Source organism: Myxine glutinosa, chromosome 5 (genome assembly GCF_964187855.1).
Source record: "Myxine glutinosa chromosome 5, kmMyxGlut1.1, whole genome shotgun sequence".
Classification (NCBI taxonomy): Eukaryota; Metazoa; Chordata; class Myxini; order Myxiniformes; family Myxinidae; genus Myxine; species Myxine glutinosa.
Genome location: NC_136265.1, coordinates 39,739,080 through 39,766,192, shown reverse-complemented (window position 1 = coordinate 39,766,192; position 27,113 = coordinate 39,739,080). Strand labels below are relative to the sequence as shown.

The following is a 27,113-nucleotide window of genomic DNA, read 5'->3' as shown; positions in this document are numbered from 1 at the left end:
TGCCATTTTAGATGTTGCTCATATTACCAACCATGCCTGTTCCACACAAATAAGGGTAAGTTGAGAAAGGAGGAAACTATAATTTTATTTTTTTTTGCTATAAAATGGGAACTCGCAATCAAATTTCGCAATTTTACGACATGGCAACAGAAATATGAAAAACATGAACAATTATTTGGACAACATGAAGCAATTGAGGGGGATGGGAGAAAACAGATTTTCCCTGAAGTACATTCTGAATTAAAACAAAACAATTAATGCCTCTGGTTGCTTTGTCAGCAGAGGCATAAAAAAAAAAATCTGCAACCAAGGAAGTCTTGTGCCATTTGAAGCACGATGCCCATTGCAAAGCAAACAAAACACCGCTGATATGATTGTACATGAACTTGAAATTTAAATACCGCACGATACAAATTTTAGACCCATTTTTCCAAATCCACCTTTCAAACAACTTGAGAATGTCAAGCAATTAAACAATTGAGTATCAACAGACCATGATCATGGATATAGTTCCCTCCAAATAAAGACAAAATGATTTTTTTTTTAAACCAATCATTTGAAACCTCTCAAAAGTACACGAGTTAAGTGATATTGACTAAACCTAAGCCTCCACCTTCTCCCACCCCATACGTCTAACAATCTGGTGGTTCCAGTGCATCAGAAGTGACCGTGTCATCCTCGGAAATGTCCCGTATTGCTCGGCGGCCCTTCAGCTTGAAGATCTCTTCTGGACGTATACCCTGAGGGTCTGCCACTTTCACGGTGACCATATCCAGGGTAAGCGTTGCTCCGGCCTTGATTGCGACCCGCGCCACCACAGATTTACCGAGCTGGAGAATTGTGTGCAAAAACAAACAGATCAGGAAGTAAGAAGAATGTAGTAAAATACAAGTAAAATATATTAACTCACCTTGATTCAAATGGCGGATTTACGTAGAGAAATGGTGCTCGTCAAGCTCGGATTCTGATACCGATTCCTCCGCCATTAGAAACTGAAGATTCTCAGTTTGGTGAAGCTGATCAGTGGGATTTTGAAGAAACTATTGCAAACAAAATTTGTGATGGAAATGCTTTCAGGGGAATTTAAGATCCAAATAATTTCGAACATTGTGCGAGCGAATCAGACGAAGATGACGTCAGTGAAGATGGCGGTGTTGGTAGTGAAGATGAAAACGCCAGTCGAATGTTCACGAGAGATTGGTAGGTTTATTTTTCCGTTCAATTGATGGTTAATTAGGTATTTTGTATCAATTGATGATTTAAATTAGTTGTATTTAACTCCAAAATAAATACACCACGAAGTTGACGCGGAACAGATTCAACACTTACACCACCCAGCCACACAGTTGATGGGGGTGTGGATGGGGAGGGTGTGGGATGGTGGTGGGCATTGTGAGGTTGATGGGAGAGGAGGTTGAGTATGGGGTGGTGCAAGATAACTGCCTCATTCGTCAGCCCTATGTTGTGGTGTACTCACGCGATCCCGCTCGAGCCGCAAAAGCATACATTATTATTTCATAAAACACAGCATTACATTACATCTCCCGTCGTTCAAAACGGAAATCGATTTAAAGATCAAGTTTGGCCGGATGTTCATATGGGATGGTGGTGGGTATTGTGGGGGGATGGTGGGACGGGTGTGGATATTGTTAGCTTGGGTGACCATTGATGGGGGGATTGTGGAGGGCAGTGTGTGTAGCGACCAGTATTGTTAGCTGGAGTTTTTGAGCTCTTCAGATGCACATGGCAAGGTGGCGGTGATGTTAGCCAGCACATCTAGCAAGGTGAGATCATTCGCCGGAAGACAAACACAGGTGTTTGATTCACCACTCCAATCACCCGTGTCCATGTGCTGGTAGAAATAGTCTTAGTTTCGTGTCTGTGCCGTGTCTCCATGTCCCGACCCAGTGAAGGGGTGGAGGGGGGGGGGCGGGGGGGGGGAAGAGGGGAAGAGAGGCGGTGGCGAGGTTAGATTGGTCGCAATCTTTTTTTCATAACTAGGAGGGGGAGGATATTTTTGGGGAGGTCTCATTGAACACGTGCACATGGTATGCACATTCCCCTCAAAGCATTCTTGCCTGGGATCAAATCCCATCCAGGTCATAAATTGTCATCCTGGTGTTTCACAGACAGGTTAATTCAACAATGTGTCCCTTAGATGGACGTTAAACTGGCCGTCCCTTCTGCTGGTATTAGTTGGTGGACGGTAAAGATCCCACAGTATCATTCGCAAAGAGTAGGCGAGTTATTGCCGGAACCATGAACAAATTACAAATTCCTGCCCTAACTACTACTGGGAGAGGGATGGCAAACCACCCGGTATACCCCAGGCATAAAAGCTGATTTGGCAGAACACATGCTCTGTTTCACAGAGTATGGTACAACAGATCAGATCGGAGATCTTTCCTACGATCGTGAAAATGCCGACAATTTTGGACGGCCCCTTACAAGAGTTAAACTTTCAAGAAATGACACTTAAGAGCCAACATTACATGTTCTCTCATTGTATACAGGCTCTTTGGCTCAATTTTAAATTGCATTAAAAAATAAAATAAGTGAAATGACAACACGGCACCTGCCATGTTGGTGAAATGTGCCAACATTCCGGAACAACCCCACAATATCTGGGCTGCAGCAAGGAAAATGAAGAAACTATTTCACCCCGACACAACCCTCCATCTACTAACCCTGAAATAAATAAATAACTCAATAATTATTGGCTCAGTCCAATCGCTCTCGCTCCACAATAATTAATAAATAAAATCACCAACAGGTATTCCCAGATTTTATCTGCCAATCGATTCGCAAAAATTTAATCAATTCGGCCTTGTCACACTCCCAACCTGTCCACCAAGTTTCATCTGAATCCGTCCATAACAGATATCGTGTTATATATCATTTTCTTCCCTAAAACTGTGCCGTCCCTGGGTGGTGTATTTCTGCATCTAGGCAATGCAAAAACACAGGGAAAGAGAATGGCACATTGGAGAGTGCACACCTCTGCCAGGTGAACATTTTACATTTTGCATTCCACCGAGAAGATCTCGATGCAGATACAGACCTTAATCAAAATTGAATCAATTAGTCTCTGTCACACCCAACCTGTCCACCAAGTTTCATCTGAACCCTTTGGTGACAGAGGTAATAACGTTTTACATTACAAACTATGAAACAATCTTAAGATTTGGGTTCCGAACCTTGTCATGGCAGGTTTGCTCACAGGGAAGGCTCCGTTTTTCTGGGGAGCCGAGAGCGAGCTCCACACAGCGCACGGATCGCACCAGCTCGGCCAATTCTTTTGGTACCAACGAGGCCGCATGATCACTTCCTTTCCAGGTCTTGTCCAGCGTCACGTGACGCTCCAGCACCTGCAATCGTGCACAGGTATTAGGCCAGCAGTGCATGTCAACTAATCAGAACGACAGTCTGTCAAAGCTCGTGGAAGGGCTACAACAGGGGACAACAAGGGGTAGGGGAAGATGCAACATAAAATATAAGCAGAAATTAAACTATTGTACACCGCTCCTTTCCGATGCCATCTCCAGGTGCTGCATGACTTCATTTCCGGGCACCGAAAGGGGCTCGGCAATGACGCACGCTGAAATTGTGTCCTCAGTTTTCACACCGGTTTCTTGATCGTTTGTTGTACACCTCTCCCACCCAATTCAGTCTATATGAACTGCACGGCGGTATTTCCGGGCGCCAAAGGTGCCCCGGCAATGCCGCACCAACAACAACAACAATAACAGGCATTTTAAGGCCATTTTCCTTGCGAGGGTTAGCCTTGTGGGCCCCATGACAATCTTCTCCATTTTGCCCTATTTTCTGCATCTCCCCTTGTTAACCCTCTTGCCCGCATTTCTTCTTCCACCACCTTTAGCCAAGTCTTTCTTGGTCTTCCCGTCCTCTACTTCCTTCCACATTCATTTCCATCACTCTTCTCAACCAGCCATTTTCATCCTTCCTCAACACATGACCAAACCATCTCAACCTGTTTCTCTTCACAGCATCCATCACAGGCTCTATTCCCATCATCTTTCGCAATTCATCATTTGTCATTCAATTTGTCATTCATCATTCAATTCACCATTTCCTCCATCTGCAGCTCCCTCTGTGCACACCTTACACTTGAATGCAGCTGCCATACTGGTTAATGACCCTCTCAAACCATGACATTTTTGATGACCCCACTCAGCGCACATTGTACATTGAATGGAGTTCACTCCAACATCCTTCCTGCACACAGCAAACGGCCACTTCCCAGTTCTTTCCACCTCACCACATGCTTTACCACTTGCCATCACCTTCGTTTTTCCGATATTCACCTTCAGACCTTTCGTCTCCATACATTCCTTCCACTTGTTCATCTTCTCCTTCAGTCCATCCATACTTTCCGCAATTAACACCAGATCATCTGCATACAACTCCCACGGTAAACCCTCCTTTACATTCCGAGCCAGCACCTCCATCACAGCTACAAATAGGAGTTGACTTGGTAACGACCCCTGATGCACTCCCACCTTCACCTCAAACTCACCACTGTTCCCGTCCTTCGTCCTTACAGCTGTGTGCGCTCTCTCGTACATTGCCATCACTACTCTGATCAACCATTCCTCCACTCCTCACTTCCTCAATGCCCATGTCACTACTTCTCATGGAACCCTATCAAATGATTTCTCCAGATCAACAAACCCAAGAAACAACTTCTTCCTCTTCTCCATGTACTTCTCTTGCAACTGCCTCACAATAAAAAGCGCATCTGTCGTTCCTCTTCCTGGCATAAATCCAAACTGCATTTTGTCGATCTTCACTTTCTTCCTTATCCTCCTCTCCAACACCCTTTCCAATACCTTCATTCCATGCTCCAATAACTTTATCGCTCGATATGAGCCACAGTCCAGAGGGTCACCTTTCCCCTTGTATGGAGGGACGAGGTTACTCAGTTCCCATTCCAGTGGAATGCGGCCTTCTTTCACCACCAGATTACAGATCTGTCATTGTCGTCACACCCCAACTTCACGCTGCCTTCAACATATCTCCCACAACTCCCGTCGGCCCTCCTGCTTTTCTACTCTTCATTGCTTTTATCGCTTCCTCAACTTCCTTCTCAGTTATCTTCTCTGCCGGTTCTAAAACTGGGTTAGTCTCTATGTTGCCATCCCATTCATTCTCTGCATTCAACAGCATTTCCATATATATCTTCCATCTTCCTTTAATTCCATCTGGGTCCACAACGATTTGTCCCACTTCATCCATCATGCAACTCACCCCCATCACATCACACCTCTCTTTCGCTATCTGCTTTGCAATCCTGAATACCGCTCTCTGACCCTCTTCCGAATCCAAGCGTTCTCCGAACAATTTCCTACATACCTCCTGCACCTTTACTACCTCTTTCTTTGCAGCCTTCTTGGCTGCCTTATAACTTTCATGCTCTGCCTTTTCTGCCCCCGTACCCTTCGCCTTCTGCCACTCCTTGAACTTCTTCCTCTTCTCATGAATCCTCTTTCCAACTTCACCACCCCCACCACCATGTTTCCGAGTGCCTCGGTGCTCCTTTTGTCAATCCACATACCTCACCAACGGCTCCCAACAGACTATCTTTCATTGACATCCAACCACTTTCAAGCTCAACCACATCATCCTCTACCCTACTCAGTCTCTCTTTTAATGCCTCCCTCATCGTCACCTCTTTCAACCTCCACACCTTAATTCTTGGTTGGTACTTCACCCGCCGAGCTCTTCTCGCACCTTTCACCCTTATGTCGCAGACAACCAAGTGGTGCTGTGAAACAGCCTCCTCCCCCGGGATCACCTTTGTCTTCTGGAGGTGCCCCCTATTTCGCCTACGCACCATCAGGTAGTCAACGGTTGTCATCGACCCACCTGACGTGCATGTAACAAGCTTATTATCCTCTTTCTGGAACTGAGTATTACAAATCAACAAACTCGCTAAATCAGCAAACTTCAAAATCCTTTCACCTTCTCCATTCCTCACCATATCGATAACCCCCATGAACTTCCTCAAAACCGTCCATACTATTTCCCACATGTCCATTTAGGTCTCCTCCTACCACAACAACTTCCTCATCTTTCACATTTTCCATCAGCTTCTCTATTGCACACCAGAACTTGTCCTTCTCTTCATTGCTCCGACCAACCTGCGGAGCATATCCCAAGATGACGTTCACCAAGAGCTTTCCAATCATCATTTTCACAATCATCAACCTTTCACTCACTCTAATCACTCACCACACTGTCTACAAACTCCTCAGAAAACAGGACACCAACACCATTCACGCCTTCTGGGCACCCTTGCCACACAAACTTGAATTTCTGTCCCTGCCTACCCTTCACCATTCTCACACCATTTCCCTTCCATCTCGTCTCCTGCACACAACATATGTCCACTCTTCTTCTGACAAATACATCCACCACTTCTCCTGATCTCCCTACATTCCATGTCCCAAACCTCAAAAACCGATCTCCACGTGGTGCATCAGACGTTTCGTCGTCATAAATGGAGCGATTTCCACCCTTGCTTCGATCGGGTTCCCCACCTTGATTTTGACGAGAGGGAGTGAGGTCCCCCACGGGATACTTCGGGCTGTACCCTGCCGATATGTAGTTGCAATTGTCCTGGTTCCCTTTTTGAGGCAATGTTTTATGGCCGGATGCCCTTCCTGACGCCAACCCTTTTAGTCTCCTCTTATGACACGCCGGGATACGCTGTACCTATTCTAAACCGGCGTACTCACTGGTAACCCCAGCAATGCCACGCTGGAAGATATTTATTTGGCATGGGGGCGGTATACTTTTTGAATGTATCTGTACTTGTTGTACACCGCTCCTTTCCTATTCCATCTCCAGGCACTGCATGACATCATTGCCAGCACCGCCGCATGCTGAAAGGGAGTATTCAGTTTTCGCTCGGCAGGTTTGTTTGTTTGTCCGGGGGATATCTCAGCCATCCTTTGAGCTCGGAAACTGAAATTTCGGCACAATGGTGATCAAGTGATTTGGCAAAAACTATGTTTTGTATTTTGATGAATCAATTTATTGATTAGTTACTTAATTATTATCGATTAATGAAGTAATTGAAAAAAATTAAGTTGCAGATTCGGATGAAACGGTGGTGGTTTCGGTATTTTATTAGTCAATTGATTAATTATTTTATGATTATTATTTATTTATTTTCATTAGTAATCATTTATTTACTTTCTTTCTCATCCGGGCAATATCTCAGGCACCTTTTGAGCTAAGAAGCTGATATCTGGACACGAAAGTGACCAAGTGATGTGGCTATAAAGGATATTTTTAATTTATTGATCGATATATTATTGTAATGATTAATCAATATATATATATATTTTTTTCGATTAATGACGATTAATATTCAAAAAGTTACAGCTTCTGATGAAGCACTGGTTGTTTAGGTATGGTATTATTAGCCAATTGATTAAGAAAATATTTTGTGATCATTATTTATTGATTTTAATTATGCAATTAATTAATCAATTATTGTACACCGCTCCCTCCTAATACAGTCTCTGAGCAGCACAGCGGTATCGCCAGGCGTCGAAGGTGCTCCCGGCAATGCCGCACCAGAGGATATTTATTTATTTGGCAAGGGTGCAGTGTACATTGAATGCATCTATACTTGTTTCTGTCTTTCTTTAACCCTTTGAGTACGGATGACATCCAGTGCCGCAACCCGCGAAAAAGTTTTGTTGAACAAAGTTATTAAGAGCCATCTAACAGTTTTCAGTGTTTTTCAGTTTAGACAATGGAAGGAGGAAAAATGATGAAAAACAATCACAAGTACAGATAATAAATGATTAATAATGAAAATAACGCCTGGTGTTGGCTTAGCGGTTGGGGCGCCAGCTTGGGATCCAAGGATCCCGAGTTCGAATCCTGATAGATCGCTGAATTAACGCCAGCGGGGGTTGACTCAGCCTGTCATCCTTCCGAGGTCGGCAAATTGAGTACCAGCTTGCTGGGATGAATGATCCCGGTGTGTACCCCGATTTAGAATATGTACACCGTATCCCTGCGCATTGTAAGAGGCGACTAAGAGGGTTGGCGTCAGGAAGGGCATCCGGCCATAAAACATTGCATCAAAAAGGTAACCATGAGGTCATCGGGCCTGCAAGGCTAATCTCCACTATCGCGGGGAAAAATGGCCCGAAAACGATCATTCATTCATTCAACAATGAAAATAAATAAATAATAATCGTAAAATAATTAAATTAATAAATTGGCTACTGGAATACCTAAACCACCACTGTTTCATCCGAAACTGCAACTTGAAAAAATAATTAATCAAGTCATTAATGGAATAATTAATCTGTTAATTGATTAATCAATAAATCAAAATATCCTTTACAGCCAAATCAGTTGGTCATTAACGTGTCCAAATATCAGCTTCCTCAAGCTGATAGGCTCGGACTTTCCAAATCAGCCCGAGATATTTCCCAGATGAGAAAGGAAATAAATGAGTACTTAATCGATAATAATTCAGTAACTAATCAATAAAAAAAAATTTAAAATACCGTTTTTTGCCAAAGCACTTGCTCACTATTGTGCCCAAATTTCAGCTTCCTAGCTCAAAGGATGGCTGAGATATCGTCCGGACAAACAAACAAACAATAAACCAGAGTGAAAACAGAGTACTCCCTTTCAACGCGTGTCATCGCCGGGCCCCCTTCGGTGCCCAGCAATGACGTCATGCAGTGCCTGAGGTTGGAATAGGAAAAGAGCGGTGTACAACAAACACGATTATTGTTCCAATGGCATAATCATCATCATAACCATGCACCATGCCCGAAACAGAGCGCTGGTGTTGCCGAAGCAGTTACCAAGTTGTTCGTCTATAATCCTGGTTGGGTCGACACCGACTCAGGAAGATAGGGCAGGAATTTGTAATTTGTTCAGGGTGTTGGTGATAGCTCACCTACTCTTTGGAAAGAATACGGGGCACCCAGTTTAACATCCATCCGAGGGACGGCACTGATGAATCCCCCTGCCTGGAAAACACTGGGATGACAGTTTAGAGCTGGGTCAGGATTCAAAAGCAAGCTCGATAATGTAGACGTGAGTGTGCATACTTCTAGGAATCTAGGCCATCCTGCCAACACCCAATGACATGAAGAAACCCAACCACCAAAGGGGGTTGAGAAAAATCAGACATGACAAGGATGGAAATCACAGGGGGAAAAGGAGAGATCTGTGCAGAGTTACATCGGTAAAGAACATTGGTCGTTGAAGGTGGAGGAAGGGGGGGGGGGCATGGAGGAAAACCCATTTGACTTTCCCTCATAGGCAGCAAAGCCCAAACAGTCATTTCATTGGATTAAAGTCTTCCCAAACAAAATAACCTTAGCTCCCATGGCAATGGCTGCAATGCTGATTACTGTTCCTGTCTCGTGCCCGGAATATCCCACAGGTATGTCTGGGAATTCACGCCGGTAGGTCTGTTGGGCAAAAAAAAAGAAAGAATATTTAAACAAGGAAGATGCCGTGCACAGCACATTACTCCTAAAGCACCACAACACTCCGAAACCACGACTAAACCATAATCCAAAAAAACAATAGTTGCTATGGAGACAGCAAAATTTAGTAACTTCAAAAATTACTTAGTTTTTTTTTTTTTTTTTTTACATGATTCGTTGTGATGCATAACAAATTTGGCTGATAAACTTTTCTAATTCCTGTTTGATGGCCTTGACCTAAATTCACAAAAAGGCCCATTTGATTATAATGGGGTGAAATTGTTGTCATGGAAACAGTCGACATGCTGAAAATCGCCAAATTGATCATTCTGATTTTTTGTGATCCAATATGCAAGACTTGTTCAAATTTAAAGTTAATTAGGATGAAAATTGTTGATTTCATGTGACCTTATTTTGATTAACGCAAATATTGCATCACTTATAAACATTATCCGATTAGGATCTTCACCAAAATCGATTCAATTTGTCCTTGTCAAACACCCAACCTGTCCACCAAGTTTCATCCAAATCAGTCAACTTTGAGATATCCTGCTCACAGACAAAAAGACAGAGGTGAAAACATAACCTTCATTCCACCTTCGTTGGCAGAGGTGATAAACAGAGCAGATATGGGGGTCGACAGACACAAATATGACAGAAAGGGGCATGCGAACCCCCTCCACAATCCCCAAGCCTTGCTCCTAAATTTCCAGTTTTCCTGCCTGAGAGTTTCCTTCTGTATCTATTTAATTCAACCCATGCATCCTTTCCTGCCTCCCCCCCAACATCGTTTGTCCAAGTCACCCTCTATGTTCTCTGTTGGCCCGACTGTTATTGTTGTCATCCTCTCCCCCAATCCCCACTCTCTATATGGTTCCTTTTTTTCTGTTGGGTTCTGATCCATTCAGTGCCTGAGCTCTTCCACGTGCCTCGACTGTGTACAAAAAACACCCCTGCATCAGCGGAGACAAACTTACTTCGATGACGCGAAGGTTTACATCGGTCGGTTCTAGGGGGTAGGCGCTGGTGCACTGCAAGAAGCAGAATTTGGAGTTGAGGGGTTTCACCAGATTGTACACCTTGTGCATAGTGTCCATGGTCTGCATGCCACTTGAGATCACCATTGGACGGCCTGAAGAAAAAATAATAAATCAATATACAAAGGGGCAGTCAATAAGTAACCGTAAAATATTTTTCACAACTCGTTTATTGCATGTACGTGTGCAACAACTGTTATTTTTTAACATAATCTCCATTACGTTCAATGCATTTTTTCCAGCACTTTACTAAGGCCTGGATTCCTGTGGAAAAAAAAAAAATTTGCTGCTTGTGTAGCCACTCCTGCACCGCCTCTTGGACCTCTTCGTCAGATCGGAAAGTGGTTCCACCAAGCACCTCTTTAAGTGGCCCAAAGATTGAGCAATCCGAAGGGGCGAGGTCTGGAGAGTAGGGTGGATGAGGAAGACACTCAAAATGCAGGTCCTCGATTGTTGCAGCTGTAGAGCAGGAAGTATGGGGCCGAGCATTGTCATGCTGCAGCAAAACACCAGTAGTGAGTAGTCCACGACGTTTTGATCCGATTGCTGGTTTCAGATGATTTTTAAGGAGGTCGCAGTATGATTCACTGGTGACTGTGGCCCCACTGGGCATGTAATGCTCTACAAGTGGGCCACGGCTATCCCAGAAGAGCGTCGGCATCACTTTGCCAGCGGACGGCTGTGTGCGGAATTTTTTGGGCTTCGGTGAAGTTGAATGGCACCACTCTTTGCTTGTCCTCTTAGTTTTTGGCTGAAAGTGGTGGACACAGCTTAAATCCCCAGTCACTACGCGCTGCAAGAAAGCGTCGCCTTCTGTTTCGTAACGTCGCAGAAGATCTTCACATGCGTCCACTCGCCATTCTTTCATTTCGGGTGCGAGTTGTCTCGGCACCCACCTCGCAGAACCCCAGCCAGTTGTGAATGATATGGTGTATGGCACACTGGACACTCCACTTTTAAACTTCCTGTCCCAGTCGTACAACTGCTGCAGCGATAAACTTGCGTCACCATGTTGGATCTTCATTCTGCAATGGATTTCACTGGGATTCACAGCCTCACTTAACAAGAAACGGATGAAAACGTTTTTCCTCCCTGGTGCATGCTTCTAAGGGAGCCACCATCTTGGAACTGCTCTATTGACATCATACGCTCAATGTTGCCAGATCTAAAACAGGCACACATGACTCTTACCTATAGATATAACATGTCGTCAAAAACTACACACATTACATCCTCAAATTTATATCGCCATTTTAAGGGCTGCCTGCTCATTGTGTAGTGTGATAATTAATTTCCCACTAATTTTAGTTTCCATTAATTCCCATTAATTTCCCAATTAATTAAGCCTGGTGTTGGCTTAGCGGTTAGGGTGCCGGCTTGGGATCCTAGGATCCTGGGTTCGAATCCCGGTCGATCGCCGAATTAACACCAGGGGGGTTGATTCAGCCTGTCATCCTTCCGAGGTCGGCAAATTGAGTACCAGCTTGCTGGGATGAATGATCCCGGTGTGTACCCCGGCTTAGAATAGGTACACCGTATCCCTGCGCATCGTAAGAGGTGACCAAGGGTTGGCGTCAGGAAGGGTATCCGGCCATAAAAACATTGCCTCAAACAGGGAACCATGATTGTCATGGGGCCCGCAATGCCAACCCCCGCTGTAGCGGGGAAAATGGCCTTAAAACGATCATTCATACAATTCATTCTCGATGACCTGAGAAAAAAAAAAGTGTTGCGTTTTTTTATTCACACAACAACTTCTAGCTTCGAGGCCGTACATCCAATCATCTTGAAATTTTGCACTTCTTCCACTTCGATTAATGAAGCGGTTCAAGAGATATAATTTTTAAAATATTGTCGTTCAATTATTCATCGCTGTCATTCCTTGTGAGCTATCGCAAATTCCAAAAGGGCATTTTAGCATGCCGACATGGGGAACATAATTATTGTGAGGTTTCCATTCAATATGATCAAAAATGAGGGGGGGGGGGGGGTGAGGGGGGATCTAGGTTTTAAAGTTTTATGCTTCGAAACATCATTGCTCTGAAACCATGTGACTTATGACGTCATGCTCGCTGAACGTTTTATTTGTCTTGGGTATGCGATTCTGCCTGCAAAGTTTGGCCTCTATCTGTTCAGTCCTTTCGGAGAAGATGGGTTTTTAGTGGTATTTCAGGCTTTTCACTTGAAACAACAAGGAACGGTACCCGCCCTATGGGCAGGGCTTCAATTGGGAAGCCCAAATGAAAAGGCAAAATATCAGATATTGAAGGCTTTTTTTTTATTTTAAACGATTCATATAAACATCCGTTAAATCATAAAAATCTAAACAGTACATGGCGCCCATTTTGAAAAAAGATTGAATTCTGCAATACGGAAGCGGCCGCTACACGTCTTTCTCAGTCGCACGTTTATGTGTGAAGACTGCGCGCCGAATCTGTAACACGGAAGCGGCCGCTACACCTGTTTCTCAGTTGCTTTGCACACGCTGCCATGTTACTTTGGAGCCGCATGTTTATATATGAGGAGTTTGTCAGGAGTCGATGTACTCTCTCCTGGTATGTAGAATAAACAGCATTTGTAGAATTTCAACAAAAGCCACATCACTGTTCATAATCGGTAAATATTATTCCATCGTGTTTGGAAAAACTGGCAAATTGGAAAAACAATATAGCCTATTTTACTCCCAGGGGTCCCAGGAATACCCACCCAAAATATCGTTGCGATCGGTTGAGCCGTTTTTGCGGTACCTTCGAACAGACGGACATTTGATGAATTATAGTAAGATATGGTGGCCGAACCACGTGACAGATGACTATAAATAATTTTGTGCATGAATTTATGCTCAAGAAATTTTATCCTAATCGGATGAAATTTTTTTACTTGTCAAATTATGCCGTCATAACGGAGGCATCTATGACATCATTCACATATGTTATTCTGCATGGAGAGTTCTTTGCAATGAGACATGTCTCAATTATTTCTGTGCAGCGTTTTTGGAGATAGGTGTAAAATTTTTCCGTTTTTCCAAGATGGCGCCCGTACCACGTGACCTGTGACGTCATAATTACCATTAAAATATTCTGCAGGCCGAGGCGCTCCTATGGTGAAAAATTATTGTCAATCGGTGCAACTATTGCAGAGAACGATTTTTAAAGGAAATAAATCCGAAAAATGGCAATGGCACAATCAGTTACATGGCCTGAGAATAAAAATTGTTGCGTTTCTTCTTCTTCCAGCAATAACGACTTCTATCTTCCAGACCGTACAACCAATCATGGTGAGATTTTAAACACTTATTCCACTTGATGAGAGCTACATTGCATTAAAACCTCAAGTCTATCACTGCAGCGGTTCAAGAGATAGAAGTTTCTTTCATGATTTTCGTTAAATTATTAATTGCGGCCAAACCATGTGACTTATCGAAACTTCTCAAGTAACGTTTTAACTTCCCACTATGGAGAACATTTGTGTAGTTTCCACTCGATATCTTCAGAAATTATGGAGGAGATAGGCGTTTAAGTTTATGCTTAAAAACATCATAACTCCGAAACCATGTGACGCATGACGTCATAATCGCTGAACTTTTTGTTCGTCATGGGTATGTGATTATGCATGCAAAGATTGGGCTCGATCTGTTGAACCGTTGGAGAAAAAGGGGTTTTAGTGTTTACCACGAAAAAAAATATGGCGGCTGAACCATGTGTACGACATCAAAAAAATTTGCATTCCGAGTTTGTTTGTTTTTTTAAACTAGGTTATGTTAAAAAAAAAAAAATCATATTCGTGGGAACAAGGGATCTATTTGTCGAATTCTAACCTAGTAACGTTAGAACTTTCAATATCCTAAATAAACACATTTTTTTTGTCCCATTGCAGAGTTCTTCACATGAGCCATCACTCAATTTTTTCCATTGAGCCATTTGAGATATAGAGGGTCAAAGTTAAAGGTGTTTTCTAAGATGGCACCCATACCACGTGATCTATGAGGTCATAATTTGCAGTTAAAAATTCTACGTGTCTACTTAATTACTTGATGAAAATTTCCTGTCAATCAGACCAACGGTTGCTAAAAACTTTAATTTTAAAATTTTCGGAGGTGAAAAATAGGATGGAAGAATAATAAGAAAAACTCATAGAAAAACCAAAAGGTATTCCTCTACAATGTAATTGTAGATGTAATTGTCGAGGAACCTAACAATCTTGGGAATAATAATAGGTATTCCTCTACATTACATGTCAAGGAAACCTAATAAGAACAACTCTTGGAATAATAATAGGTATTCCTTTGCATTTAAATGCAGAGGAAACCTAATAAATCGAGCCTAAGGGCCACGTCCATAAAAGACGTGCACCGTCCATCAGTGGAAAAAACAGAGTACACCGTCAATATGGCAAACTTCTGACACAATGAAACATCGAAAGCTAGAATGGCGTATCCCTCTGCCAGGCTGAGCAGTTTACGTTTTGTATCCCTGGTGTTGGGCTAGCGGCTAGGGTGCCGGCTTAGGATCCTAGGATCCTGGGTTCGAATCGCGGTCGATCGTTGAATTAACGCCAGGGGGGTTGACTCAGCCTGTCATCCTTCCGAGGTCGGCTAATTGAGTACCAGTTCACTGGTAATTCCCTGCTTGTCGTTAAAGGCGGCAAAAAGGGTTGGCGTCAGGAAGGGCATCCGGCCGTAAAACATCGCTTCAAAAAGGGGACCAAAAAACAACAACAACCACGGTTCCCGAAAAAGGCCAACCCCCGCTTTGCGGGGAAAAATGGCCTCTAAAGGTGGTTATTTATTATATATCCCACTGATAGGCTGGATCTGGACCTGAACCAAAATCTAATCGGCTTGTTCTTGACATATAACCAACTCATCCACCAAGTTTTGGCATAATCGGGCCACAACTTTTTGAAATACCATGCCAAATATCATCTTTGGCCCCAATCCTTCAATGGTGAAGAATCACTTTTAAAATACTTGTATCTGGATTCGGATCTTAACCTGTCCAGCAAGTTTAGTCCGAATTTGTTCACAACTCTGGGATATCGCGATATACATCGTTTTCCCGTATCTCAATGGTGAAGATTCACATGAAAAATTCTCTGATCTAGATCCAAATCCGGATCTTCACCAAAATCGAATCGATTTGTCCTTGTCATATACTGAACCTCTCCACAAAATCTCGTCAAAATCCGTCCACAACCTTTGAGATATTCTGTTCGCAAACAGACAGACAGGGGTGAAAACAACCTCCATCCAACTTTGGTGGTGGAGGTAATAAAAATAGAATTTTAAACAAATGCATCAATGGATATGCCTCGACATGCATTATATGGCAATTAGAAGTAACACAAGATGATACACACATACACGCTAACGGAGGTGGATACTTTGAGACCTGGTAGATCTCTGGTCCATCTCCTGAGGCTCACCCATGTGTGGGGATAGCAGGCAAAAGCAACTTACATGCACACAAATCTCGATTTTTCATTTCTGTTCCTCACAATTCTGGCCCTCTCATTCACAGACACACACACACACACATATATATATATATATATATATATATATATATATATATATATATATATATATATATATATATATATATATATATATATATATATATATATATATTTTTTTTTTTTTTTTTTGTTACCATTATTACTCTTTATTTTGTGTATATGAGTCAGTGGGTGAGGGTGTGTGTTTTTGCATGAATTAATTTTTGCACGAGTGTGTTTTTGTGTGTTGAGTGGTGTATGATGTAAGTGAAGGTGGTTGCTTGGTTGGTGTTCTGTATGTATGTGTGTATGGGTGTGTATGTGTGTGTATGAATGATCTGGTGTGTTTTGTTGGTGAGTGGTGAAGGGTATAAAGGTGGGTGTTTGAGTGTTCCACCATGTTTGTTTGGTGCTGTGGATTCTGGATGTGGAGGTGGTGTTGTTGTTGTCGTTGTCGTTGTTCGCACTGGCTGGGGGTGGGGGTATGTACGCATCCAGATGCAGTTGCTGCATGTGTACGTGCCCCTGCTGGCCCACCTTAGCTGACCGTATCGAGGTTGAAGGGCCGAAACGGGATGATGCTGAGGACCTCGACTGAGGACCCGGTCAGTGCGGCACAGTTGTGACCAGGTGTGTTTTGAACTTATATATATATATATACTAGTTGGGTCACCCGTGGGAATCCCACGGGCATGGACGTGTGTGACATTTCGACATATTGAGTTAGATGCTGCACCTGTTTCACAATAACACACACACACACACACACACACACACACACACACACACACACACACACACACACACACACACACACACACACACACACACACACACACACACACACACACACACACACACACACACACACACACACACACACACACACACACACACACACACACACACACACACACACACACACACACACACACACACCTCGTTTTTTCATTTCTGTATCTCACAATTCGGTCTCTCTCTTATTCACACACCCACACAAACACACACACACAAACACGTACACCGACACATGCATATACACGCACACACATACACATATACACACACACATACACACATGTACACCCACACACATACACATACACACATGTACACCCACACACACACACACACACACACACACACACATGTATATATCCCACATGTATATGCATGTTTAAAGTGTACGTGCCCTTCCCCCCTCCCCCGCCAACGCTGAGTACTTCTGCTAGTAACTAATGAAATAAAAACGAAGAAATATCTCTGGGTAATTTCCTGAAACTCGGTGAAATTCGCTGAAATTCGCTCTGTGTATCGGTGAAATATTTTATTTGGGCGGTGTAGAATTGCTTCGAACGAAATATCTCGAAGCAATTTCCCGTCTGTGTTTCATGTCCATGCACACGTGAAATGAACATGTGAACCTTTACTTCCGGATAATAATGTTGAATGAAATAAAAACGAAGAAATATAGTGGGGTCACCCGTGGGACATTTCGACATATTGAGTTAGATGCTGCACATTCAAAATGGTTACTGGCAATTCATCAGATCCAGAAATGGTGTAATGAACACAATTTATTTATTTCACATAATATGTGACCCCTCACTCCTCTCCACCTGACACTCTCCTCTCTCCAATCCCTCACACTCCTCTCCTCTCCAATCCCTCACTCTCCTCTCCAATCGCTCCTCACTCGCCTCTCCAATCGCTCCTCACTCGCCTCTCCAATCGCTCCTCACTCGCCTCTCCAATCGCTCCTCACTCGCCTCTCCAATCGGCTTTCCCCGTCTCGTTTTTCTCCCGTCTCGTTCTTTTTCTTGCTCCAAATCGGCCCGTCTCGCCCGTCGGCCCGTCAGAATCGGAAATCGGGCCGTCTTGCTTTCTTGCTTGCGTGTAAATAAATTGTGTTCATTACACCATTTCTGGATCTGATGACTTGCCAGTAACTATTTTGTAAAAATGAATGTGCAGCATCTAACTCAATATGTCGAAATGTCACACACATCCATGCCCGTGGGATTCCCACGGGTGACCCCGCAAGTTTGCATTGACGTTCGTCGATGGACTCGTTCGCCCGTCTCATTCGTTTTCTTGCTACATCCTGTTCAAGTCTGCGTTCTTCATCGATCGTCTCATTCATTTTAGAAATATAAGTTTCCACGCAGCGCATGAATTGTCACGATCCTCAAGAGGAAGTGTCTCGTAATCATCAAATGATAAATGGCAAGTAAATTATATTGTGGAAAATTAAAGATTTCAAATAAACCTATTTAAAGTGTATGCGCACATAACTAATAAAAAAAACGAAGAAATATCTCTCGGTAATTTCCTGAAACATATTTTACTTCCGGCTAATAATGTTGAATGAAATAAAAACGAAGAAATATATGTCGGCATCATTGTTGACGTTTTTGTGACGACTGTCATCAAACGAAAAAGTAATATATCTTAACGGAAAAGCAAAAGCGAATTTTTAATATATATTGACACGTTGCCGTCGGTGTCATGTTGGGCGGTGTATGATACACCATGACGCGATTTTAAAAAATATATCTCTGCATTTTCCCGCGTGTGTGGAATGTTCTCAATTATTGCCGACACCGAGTCTGAAACCATCGATAAAAATGAAATCATATGGTGAGTTAGATTGGAGATAAAGGCGTGAGAGAGACTCAATGGCCTTGAGGTTACAGGCGTTTGAGAATTCATTTCGTTCTATAAACGGCAACTTTCATCGGATTTTCTTCCCGTTTTTTTTCAACCGAGTCTAAAACTATGTTAGCGACTGTGAAAAATGAAATGATATATCGAATTTGATTTGAAATAAAACTGGGAGAGAGAGCAAGACACCACGGGCCTACAAAACAGGCCTCAAAGCTATGCGAGTTAATAAAATGGTGGATATTTGTTTATAATTATATGAAGCCACTCCCAGAATGGGTGGAGCTATGGGTGGAGCTACTCTGCAAACCGAGTAAGCCACACCCCGGACAGACACCCAACAGACACCCAACAGACAGACAGAATCATCTACGGCTATTATAATATAGATATACACACCTTTTTTTTCTTTTTTATTCCTCAATTCTCTCTTATTCAATTCTTATTTTAAAATGCATTTAATTAATTGTACAGTATTGGTTGTTCCTAAACTTAAATATAAATAATTTAAAGGATTGCTGTAAATGATGTTAATTTCACAACATCCCATATTCAACTTTATTTAAATTGTAAACCTCAAAACATAGTTCCCTTACCTAAAGCAAGAACCTTAACCTGTAAGCAATTGACTAGTCTCCCGACTGCATGGATCATCAGCTGGACAGACACACACACACACAACCACACACACACACACACACACACACACACACACACACACAACCACACACACACAACCACACACAACCACACACAACCACACACACACACACACTTCCTTGGCAAGGGTGACTGGGTGGTTTGGTCATACTGGGCGGTTTGCCCTCTTGATTCGTGCTGGGGGATCTTTAATGTCCACCAACTAATTCCGGCAGATGGGACGCCCAGTTTAAACGTCCATCCGAGGGACGGCACTACATGTCTGTCACTACACATCCGAGGGACGGTGTGAAGCACCAGGATATTTTATATCTGGGTCGGGATTCAAACTTAGGATAGACAGATCAGAGGCAAGTGTGCGAACCTAAAAAATATCCTTCCAGCACAAGTAAACCAATAAAAAGTACAAAACCTATTTTTGCAGTATGCTCCAGGTACGGTAGGTTGTTGGTATCTCCAGAGCCAACCTTCAAAAATGGCACATTTAGCTTGTCAAGAAACTCCACCGCCATCTGTAGTCGCAAAGAAAAATAAAATAAAATAACGAATGAAATCAAATAAAAAGAATCATGGAGATCAATTTGATTTTGATGTACCATACTCAATGCAGTGTGTTGGTGCTGCTGAAGCAGTTCTGTGGCAAGTGTCACACTAGGTAGTTTGCCATTGCCTTCCCAGCATTGTTTGTCCATGCTCTATCCTGTTAAGCGCTGATCATCAAGCAAGGAAGCAACACGTACAACTTTTAAAGTCTTTGGTATGACTCGGCTGGGGTTTGAACCACCGACCTCTGACCCAGAGGCGGACGATCCAACCGTTACACCACAGAGTGTGATTTCGAGATCAATACATCAACACAATTCATTTACAATTGAGAAAAGCAAATATTTTCCGTTTATTTTAAGCAATTACTTCCCCTTATTTGAAAGACCATAGGATTTGATTGTACATATTTGCATGAAGGCAAATGAGATTTTGAAGAATGGCAAGAATAAGGGCCGCAAGAGGGTGAAGAAGAAGAGTAAGTAAAGTATAACGTTACCAATAAAGCAGGCAAAGATAAATATATATATCAATAATCATTATTTTTAACAAATAAGGAACAGTCAACCAGCACATAACCAAAGTCCTTCCCAACATCAGTATTGGTGCATAATCTCTAATCAGAACCTCATCCATTCCAGAGGCTGTGAAGAAGATTCCAACTTCTGCGGCATAGCATTGCAGCTTCCTGTACTGGTCATGACTGAACTCCAAGTGCTTCTTGTGCTCGCCGTACGTCGGGCCCCAGGAATTTCCACACTGGTATGGGCGTTTGAGTGCCTTGCGGTTAAATTTGTGTTCCAGCTCGCTCTTCTGGAACTTGGCGCAGTCTGCTCCACAATCCTAATACCAACAATAAAAAATAAAAACAGCAAAACACACTGAGGCAGATTATCTTTGGCAGCAAAAATAAATAAATTAATAAGGTGATCTGTACAGAAATCATAAAACTCCACGCGACGAATGACACGAGCACACACGCACTTTTTGTTTTTCCTAGAAAACAGAACATGTGGAACATTTCCAGAAAGGAACAATCTCCAATTACATACACAAGCAACGGTACCCGCCCTATGGGCGGGGCTTCAATTGGGAGGCCCAAATGAAAAGGCAAAATATCAGAAATTGAAGGCTTTTTTTAGTTTAAACGATTTATATAAACATCCGTTAAATCATATCACACGCAAAACATCAAAATCTAAACAGTATTTGTAGAATTTCAATAAAAGCCACATCATTGTTCATATCGGTAAATATTATTCCATAGTGTTTGGAAAAACTGGAAAAACAATATAGCCTATTTTACTCCGGGGGTCCCAGGATCGGAGGAAGGGCGAGAGGCGAGGAGGAGCAAGGGCGAGAGGCGAGGAGGAGGAAGGGCGAGAGGCGAGGAGGAGGAAGGGCGAGAGGCGTGGAGGAGGAAGGGCGAGAGGCGAGGAGGAGGAAGGGCGAGAGGCGAGGAGGAGGAAGGGCTAGAGGCGAGGAGGAGGAAGGGCTAGAGGCGAGGAGGAGGAAGGGCGAGAGGCGAGGAGGAGGAAGGGTGAGAGGCGAGGAGGTGAATTGAGCGGCAAGGAGGGAAAGATCAATAGATTACGGGAAAGCAAAAACTGCAACATATATCATTATATCAAGGCTAAGTAATACTTCTCGGTACTTCTGAGGTACTCTTTCCCTGCAAACATGGAAGGAATCAACTTTCACATCAGGACAGATGGCAAGGTGTATAACCTGTCAGGATTAAGGGGAAAATGTGGTATGTCCTGATCAGATCACTTCTCTATGCCGACGACGCTGCACTTGTCATGAAAAGATGACATGGCTGGTAAGTACATGTTTCAGAATCATTGGAATCTCCCGCGATGAAGCCAACTCTGAGGGTCTTTCACTTACTCACCGCAGGCAGGTTGTTGGTCTCTGTCTTCTACCGACTCCTCTCCGGCCTTGCTCCCCCAAATATTCCTACAGGTCACACAAGATCTGCCAGCAACCCTCTTATGTTTAAACTGCCAAAATCTAGGATCTCTGCTCACCTTCACTCCTCTTTTCTCCCACATCTGGAACAAACTCCTTCACTCTCTTCAATCCCACTCCTCCCTCCAGGTCTTTAAAACAGCTGTTCACCACCATCTCTTATCTTCCCCCATCCAAAACCTTGATCTTTTCTACCCCCACTAATTTCACCCCAGATCCACTTTGAAATAACTTCTTTCCTGGAAGTCCTTACAGTGTCCTTGTATTTTATACTTCTCCCACCCCCCCCCCCCCCCCTTCCCATGCCTCCTCCCCCAAAGCCCTCTCCTCCCACAGATCTCCCGATGTCCCTGCTCCCAAATGTGGTGTTTGCGTGCTTCCCCTTCTCTCCACATCTTGTCTACCGCTCCCCTTATGTTTTATGTGTCTGTTTGATTTTTTGTGTGATAAATGTTAGCTCTTTCACGAGCCTCGATCCTCTATACAAAAAAAAAACCGTGGTGATGGGACAAGGTGTCACATCCCAGTCCCTGATTACACAAAACAATACTGCGCTGGAAGTAGTCAGCAAATCGACTTATCTCGGGTGTATAGTGACCAACATCTTGTCTCTCAATGGTGAGCTGAACGTACGCATCGGGAAGGCAGCGACCACAGGTCCAACCAATTACCCAAATGAAAGCACAATATACCCAAATGTAAGTCGTACTACGTAAAGGTTATTTTATGCAGTAAAACGTTATGGTGTGCTGCTTGACGTCCAAGAAAACGAATGCGACCACCAGAATTTTACAAATTTTACCAGCCCGATCGGTGGCAGCCATTTTAGGCCAGGGGGACATAACACGGTATACATCTGCAGGATTAATGAATCCGTGCTGAAGCGACCAAGGTGGCGGTAAGTTTACCCACATAGATTGATCCTAGACATTAATGAAGTATAAATATTTGATCAAAGTTTCACCCTACTTTCTTATTATTTGTATCGGAATGATGTGGAATATTTACCCAAATGAAAATCAAAAAAATTGACGATTTACCCAAATGAACAGCAACCAGCCAAGATTTACCCAAATGAAGATCATCTCACACGGAACTAGTCACACAAAGTGAAGTAAATATAAATATTTTATCAAAGTAACACCCTACTTTCTTATTATTTGTATCAAAATGATGTGGAATATTTACCCAAATGAAAATTCTCAAAAATGACGATTCGCCCAAATTTACCTAACCCTAACCCGAACAACAACTATAATCTGGTGCAGAAAAAAAATGCACAATGCCCTATGGGCCATACACATTTCCCATTGCCCACCTATGGGCCAACAATCCTTTACGTAGTACGACTTACATTTGGGTAATTCGTCGGACCGGCGACCACCTTTGGTCGTCTAACAAAGAGCGTGTGGAAGAACAGTAACCTGACCCTCAGAAGCAAGATGCTGATCTACAAGGCATGCATTATTAGCACCCCACTATATGGCTGTGAAACGTGGACGACTTGTACCTGCCAAGAACGGACACTCAACAATTTTCATCTTTGCTGTCTATGACGCGTGGAAGGACAGAGAGATGTACAAATGCAGAAGTCCTCTCCCAGGCAAACCTGTCAAGCGTCCTTGCACTAATTAAGCAAAGACTACTTCAAAGGCATGAGCAGGATGGAAGATGGACATATCCCAAAGGACTCCCGAAGCTGAGGTACAAGGACGTCTAAGTGGGATATGAAAGCCCGAGACAGCAATTTTGACACCTGGGAAAATGTAGCAAACTGCAGAAGCACATGGCGACTTCAATTATGGGCTGGAATAAGCCATCATGACGACTAGTGGTTGGAGCAGCTGCACAACAGACACTGTCGCCACAAACATCATTCCACAACTACAGGAGACGACAACCACGCAACTACTTCAGATGTAGCACCTGCGGTCGACTCCGTCGCTCTCAAATCGGGCTTGTACAGTCACCAACGGAAATGCAACACATGACTTACCTCACCAAGAAGGGCTGCATATCCACCATCTTATGCAGATGAACAGATGCCATTGCATGCAATACTAGAGGAGATGCTCGTTCCACACACGGGACACACGACACACGGGACACAAGACACACACACACACCCACGCACCCCCCCCTACACACACACACCCACGCACCCCCCCCCCTTACACACACACACCCACCCACACACCCCCCCTTACACACACACCCACGCACCCCCCTTACACACACACACACACGCACCCCCCCTTACACACACACACACGCACCCCCCCTTACACACACACGCACGCACCCCCCCTTACACACCCACGCACCCCCCTTACACACACACCCACACCCCCCCCTTACGCACGCACCCCCCCCCTTACACACGCACGCACCCCTACACACGCACGCACCCCCCCCCACACACACGCCCATGCACCCCCCCTTACACACGCCCACGCACCCCCCCTTACACACGCCCACGCACCCCCCTTACACACGCCCACGCACCCCCCCTTACACACGCCCACGCACCCCCCCTTACACACGCCCACGCACCCCCCCTTACACACACCCACGCACCCCCCCCCTTACACACACCCACGCACCCCCCCTTACACACCCACCCCCTTACACACCCATGCACCCCCCCTTGCACCCCCCACCTTTACACACCCATGCACCCCCCCCCTTACACACACACACACACCCACACACCCCCCCTTACACACACACACACACCCACGCACCCCCCCTTACACACACACACACACCCACGCACCCCCCCTTACACACACACACCCACGCACCCCCCCCTTACACACACACCCACACCCCCCCCTTACGCACGCACCCCTACACACGCACGCACCCCCCCCCCACACACACGCCCATGCACCCCCCCTTACACACGCCCACGCACCCCCCCTTACACACGCCCACGCACCCCCCTTACACACGCCCACGCACCCCCCTTACACACGCCCACGCACCCCCCCTTACACACACCCACGCACCCCCCCTTACACACGCACCCCCCCTTACACACCCACCCCCCTTACACACCCATGCACCCCCCCCCCCTTGCACCCCCCACCTTTACACACCCACGCACCCCCCCCCCTTACACACACACACACACACACACCCACGCACCCCCCCTTACACACACACACACACACCCACGCACCCCCCCCTTACACACACACACCCACGCACCCCCCCTTACACACACACACCCACGCACCCCCCCCTTACACACACCCACGCACCCCCCCCTTACACACACACACACGCACCCCCCCTTACACACACACACACGCACACCCCCTTACACACACACACACGCACACCCCCTTACACACACACACCCCCCCTTACACACACCCCCCCTTACACACACACCCACCCCCCCTTACACACACCCACGCACCCCCCCCTTACACACACCCACGCACCCCCCCTTACACCCACGCACGCACGCACCCCCCCCCCCCTTACACAAACACACCCACACACCCCCCCTTACACACACACACCCACGCACCCTCCCTTACGCACCCCCCCTTACACACACACACCCACGCACCCCCCCCCCCCCCCTTACCCACAAACCCCCCCTTACACACACACCCACGCAACCCCCCTTACACACACACGCACGCACCCCCCCTTACACACACACGCACCCCCCCTTACACACACACGCACGCACCCCCCCCTTACACACACCCCCCACCCATTACACACCCCCCCCCCCCCCTGCACACACACACACACGCGCACCCCCCCCTCCCTCACACACACACACACACACACACACACACACACACACACACACACACACACACACACACACACACACACACACACACACACACACACACACACACACACACACACACACACTACGGCTCAGGCAGGGCGAGTCGAGCGCTACCTCCGATGAAGAGTGGGGGAGATAAATCACAGCACGTGATCGTTCGTTCCTCGGTGGTGATTGGATGAAACACTCGACACATCCCAATAACGGCAGAATCAGAGAAAAAGGAGTGGCCTCACCTTTGCCATCTTAATCATTTTCTTGGCGATGTCCAAGTCTCCCTGGTGGTTCTGCCCTATCTCTGCGATGATGAAGCAAGGATGGTCCCCGCCGATCAACCGGCCAGGGCAAAGCTCGAACTCCAGAGGCATTTTTTCCGGTGCTGAGAGCAGACGCGAGATGTTTCAGAAACCCAATCACCCAGATGGCGGATTAAATTATCAAACGCGACACCTTGTCACGGAAGTCAAATCCAAAACGTGCTGCTGCTATTCCAATGAATCCGCCACGTTGGACCGCCGGGAAGTGGCGGGATCTCTTCCTTGACTTGCGTAATGCGTTGATTGGTCAGTTTAAATTCCGGGTTGTTAACGACTTTAGGTCGCGTCACGTGACTACTTGTTGTGGGGTTTTTTTTGGGAAGGGTTTTAGTTTAAAAACGAAATAGTACACATAGAGAAAAAAGTTTACAATCAATTTTAAACAAGTATAACGAACGATCTAATAGTATAAACGGTTTGTGACGTTCGACGGGGCCGTTTGGCCCATTGTGGCTGCGGCACGTGATCGACACTTTATTGTGGTTGCGATTTTATTGTTAAAAAGTAAATTGATTTAGTTTTCATACGTTATCGTACAATGTACATCTGCTAAAACTTACATGATTTATATAAAGAATGATGCGTGTGTTGGGAAACAACTAAAAAAAACATGGGGGCAACACCCCTGGCGCTCACCTGGTAGGGTAAAGCAGTGTAATACACTGACTACAGGTATTTTAAAACAATTTCAAGGGTTGCTAGAGGACAGGGCAACATGTAGAATTATATTAACGTAATCATAAGACTTTAAAACAACAAACAAACAAAAAAATACCTATTTTGGGCGGGCAACACCCCCTCCCTCAACCCCATATAGGGGTTCCCCCAACCCCAACCTCAACCCCATCCCTACCTCCTAAGACCCCAATTTTTCTAACGCCGTGAACAAACATTGTTACATCAAGGGTGATGAAGGTTGTGTTGGAGTTTCATCGAAATTGTGTTTGTAGCTTCGGAGGCAAAAGCAAATTCCTATTTTGGGGCATCAAACCCGGATCCACTTTGACCCCCGGTAGACCCCCTTAGTAATTATTGATTTTTTTTTAATGACAAAACAACCTGTCGTCACAACACAACAAAATAATATCATTTGTGCCAAATTTGTTCACAA

The 27,113-nt window shown here is 44.7% G+C and overlaps 1 protein-coding gene across 1 annotated transcript; it reads right to left on the bottom strand.

Annotated features, from left to right (window-relative positions):
* Window positions 1-65: 65 nt before the first annotated feature.
* NANS (N-acetylneuraminate synthase) lies at window positions 66-26,274 on the bottom strand. The gene is made up of 7 exons (XM_068117288.2): window positions 25,922-26,274; window positions 20,522-20,737; window positions 19,764-19,863; window positions 10,472-10,626; window positions 9,381-9,476; window positions 3,198-3,368; window positions 66-830 (listed from the first exon to the last, which is right to left on the bottom strand). The coding sequence occupies exons 1-7, from the start codon at window positions 26,051-26,053 to the stop codon at window positions 633-635; spliced, it is 1,068 nt and encodes a 355-aa protein (XP_067973389.1). The 5' UTR covers window positions 26,054-26,274; the 3' UTR covers window positions 66-632.
* Window positions 26,275-27,113: the final 839 nt, after the last annotated feature.

What these genes read in the sequence shown, in the direction of transcription:
- NANS (XM_068117288.2), bottom strand. Translation starts at nt 26,053, where the DNA reads ATGCCTCTGGAGTTCGAGCTTTGCCCTGGCCGGTTGATCGGCGGGGAC. An exon ending in CAGCCTCTGGAATGGATGAG is followed by an intron (nt 19,864 to 20,521) that starts GTTCTGATTAGA and finishes TTGCGACTACAG; the next exon opens with ATGGCGGTGGAGTTTCTTGA. An exon ending in GGAGCATACTGCAAAAATAG is followed by an intron (nt 10,627 to 19,763) that starts GTTTTGTACTTT and finishes TTTTTTCTTCAG; the next exon opens with GCCGTCCAATGGTGATCTCA.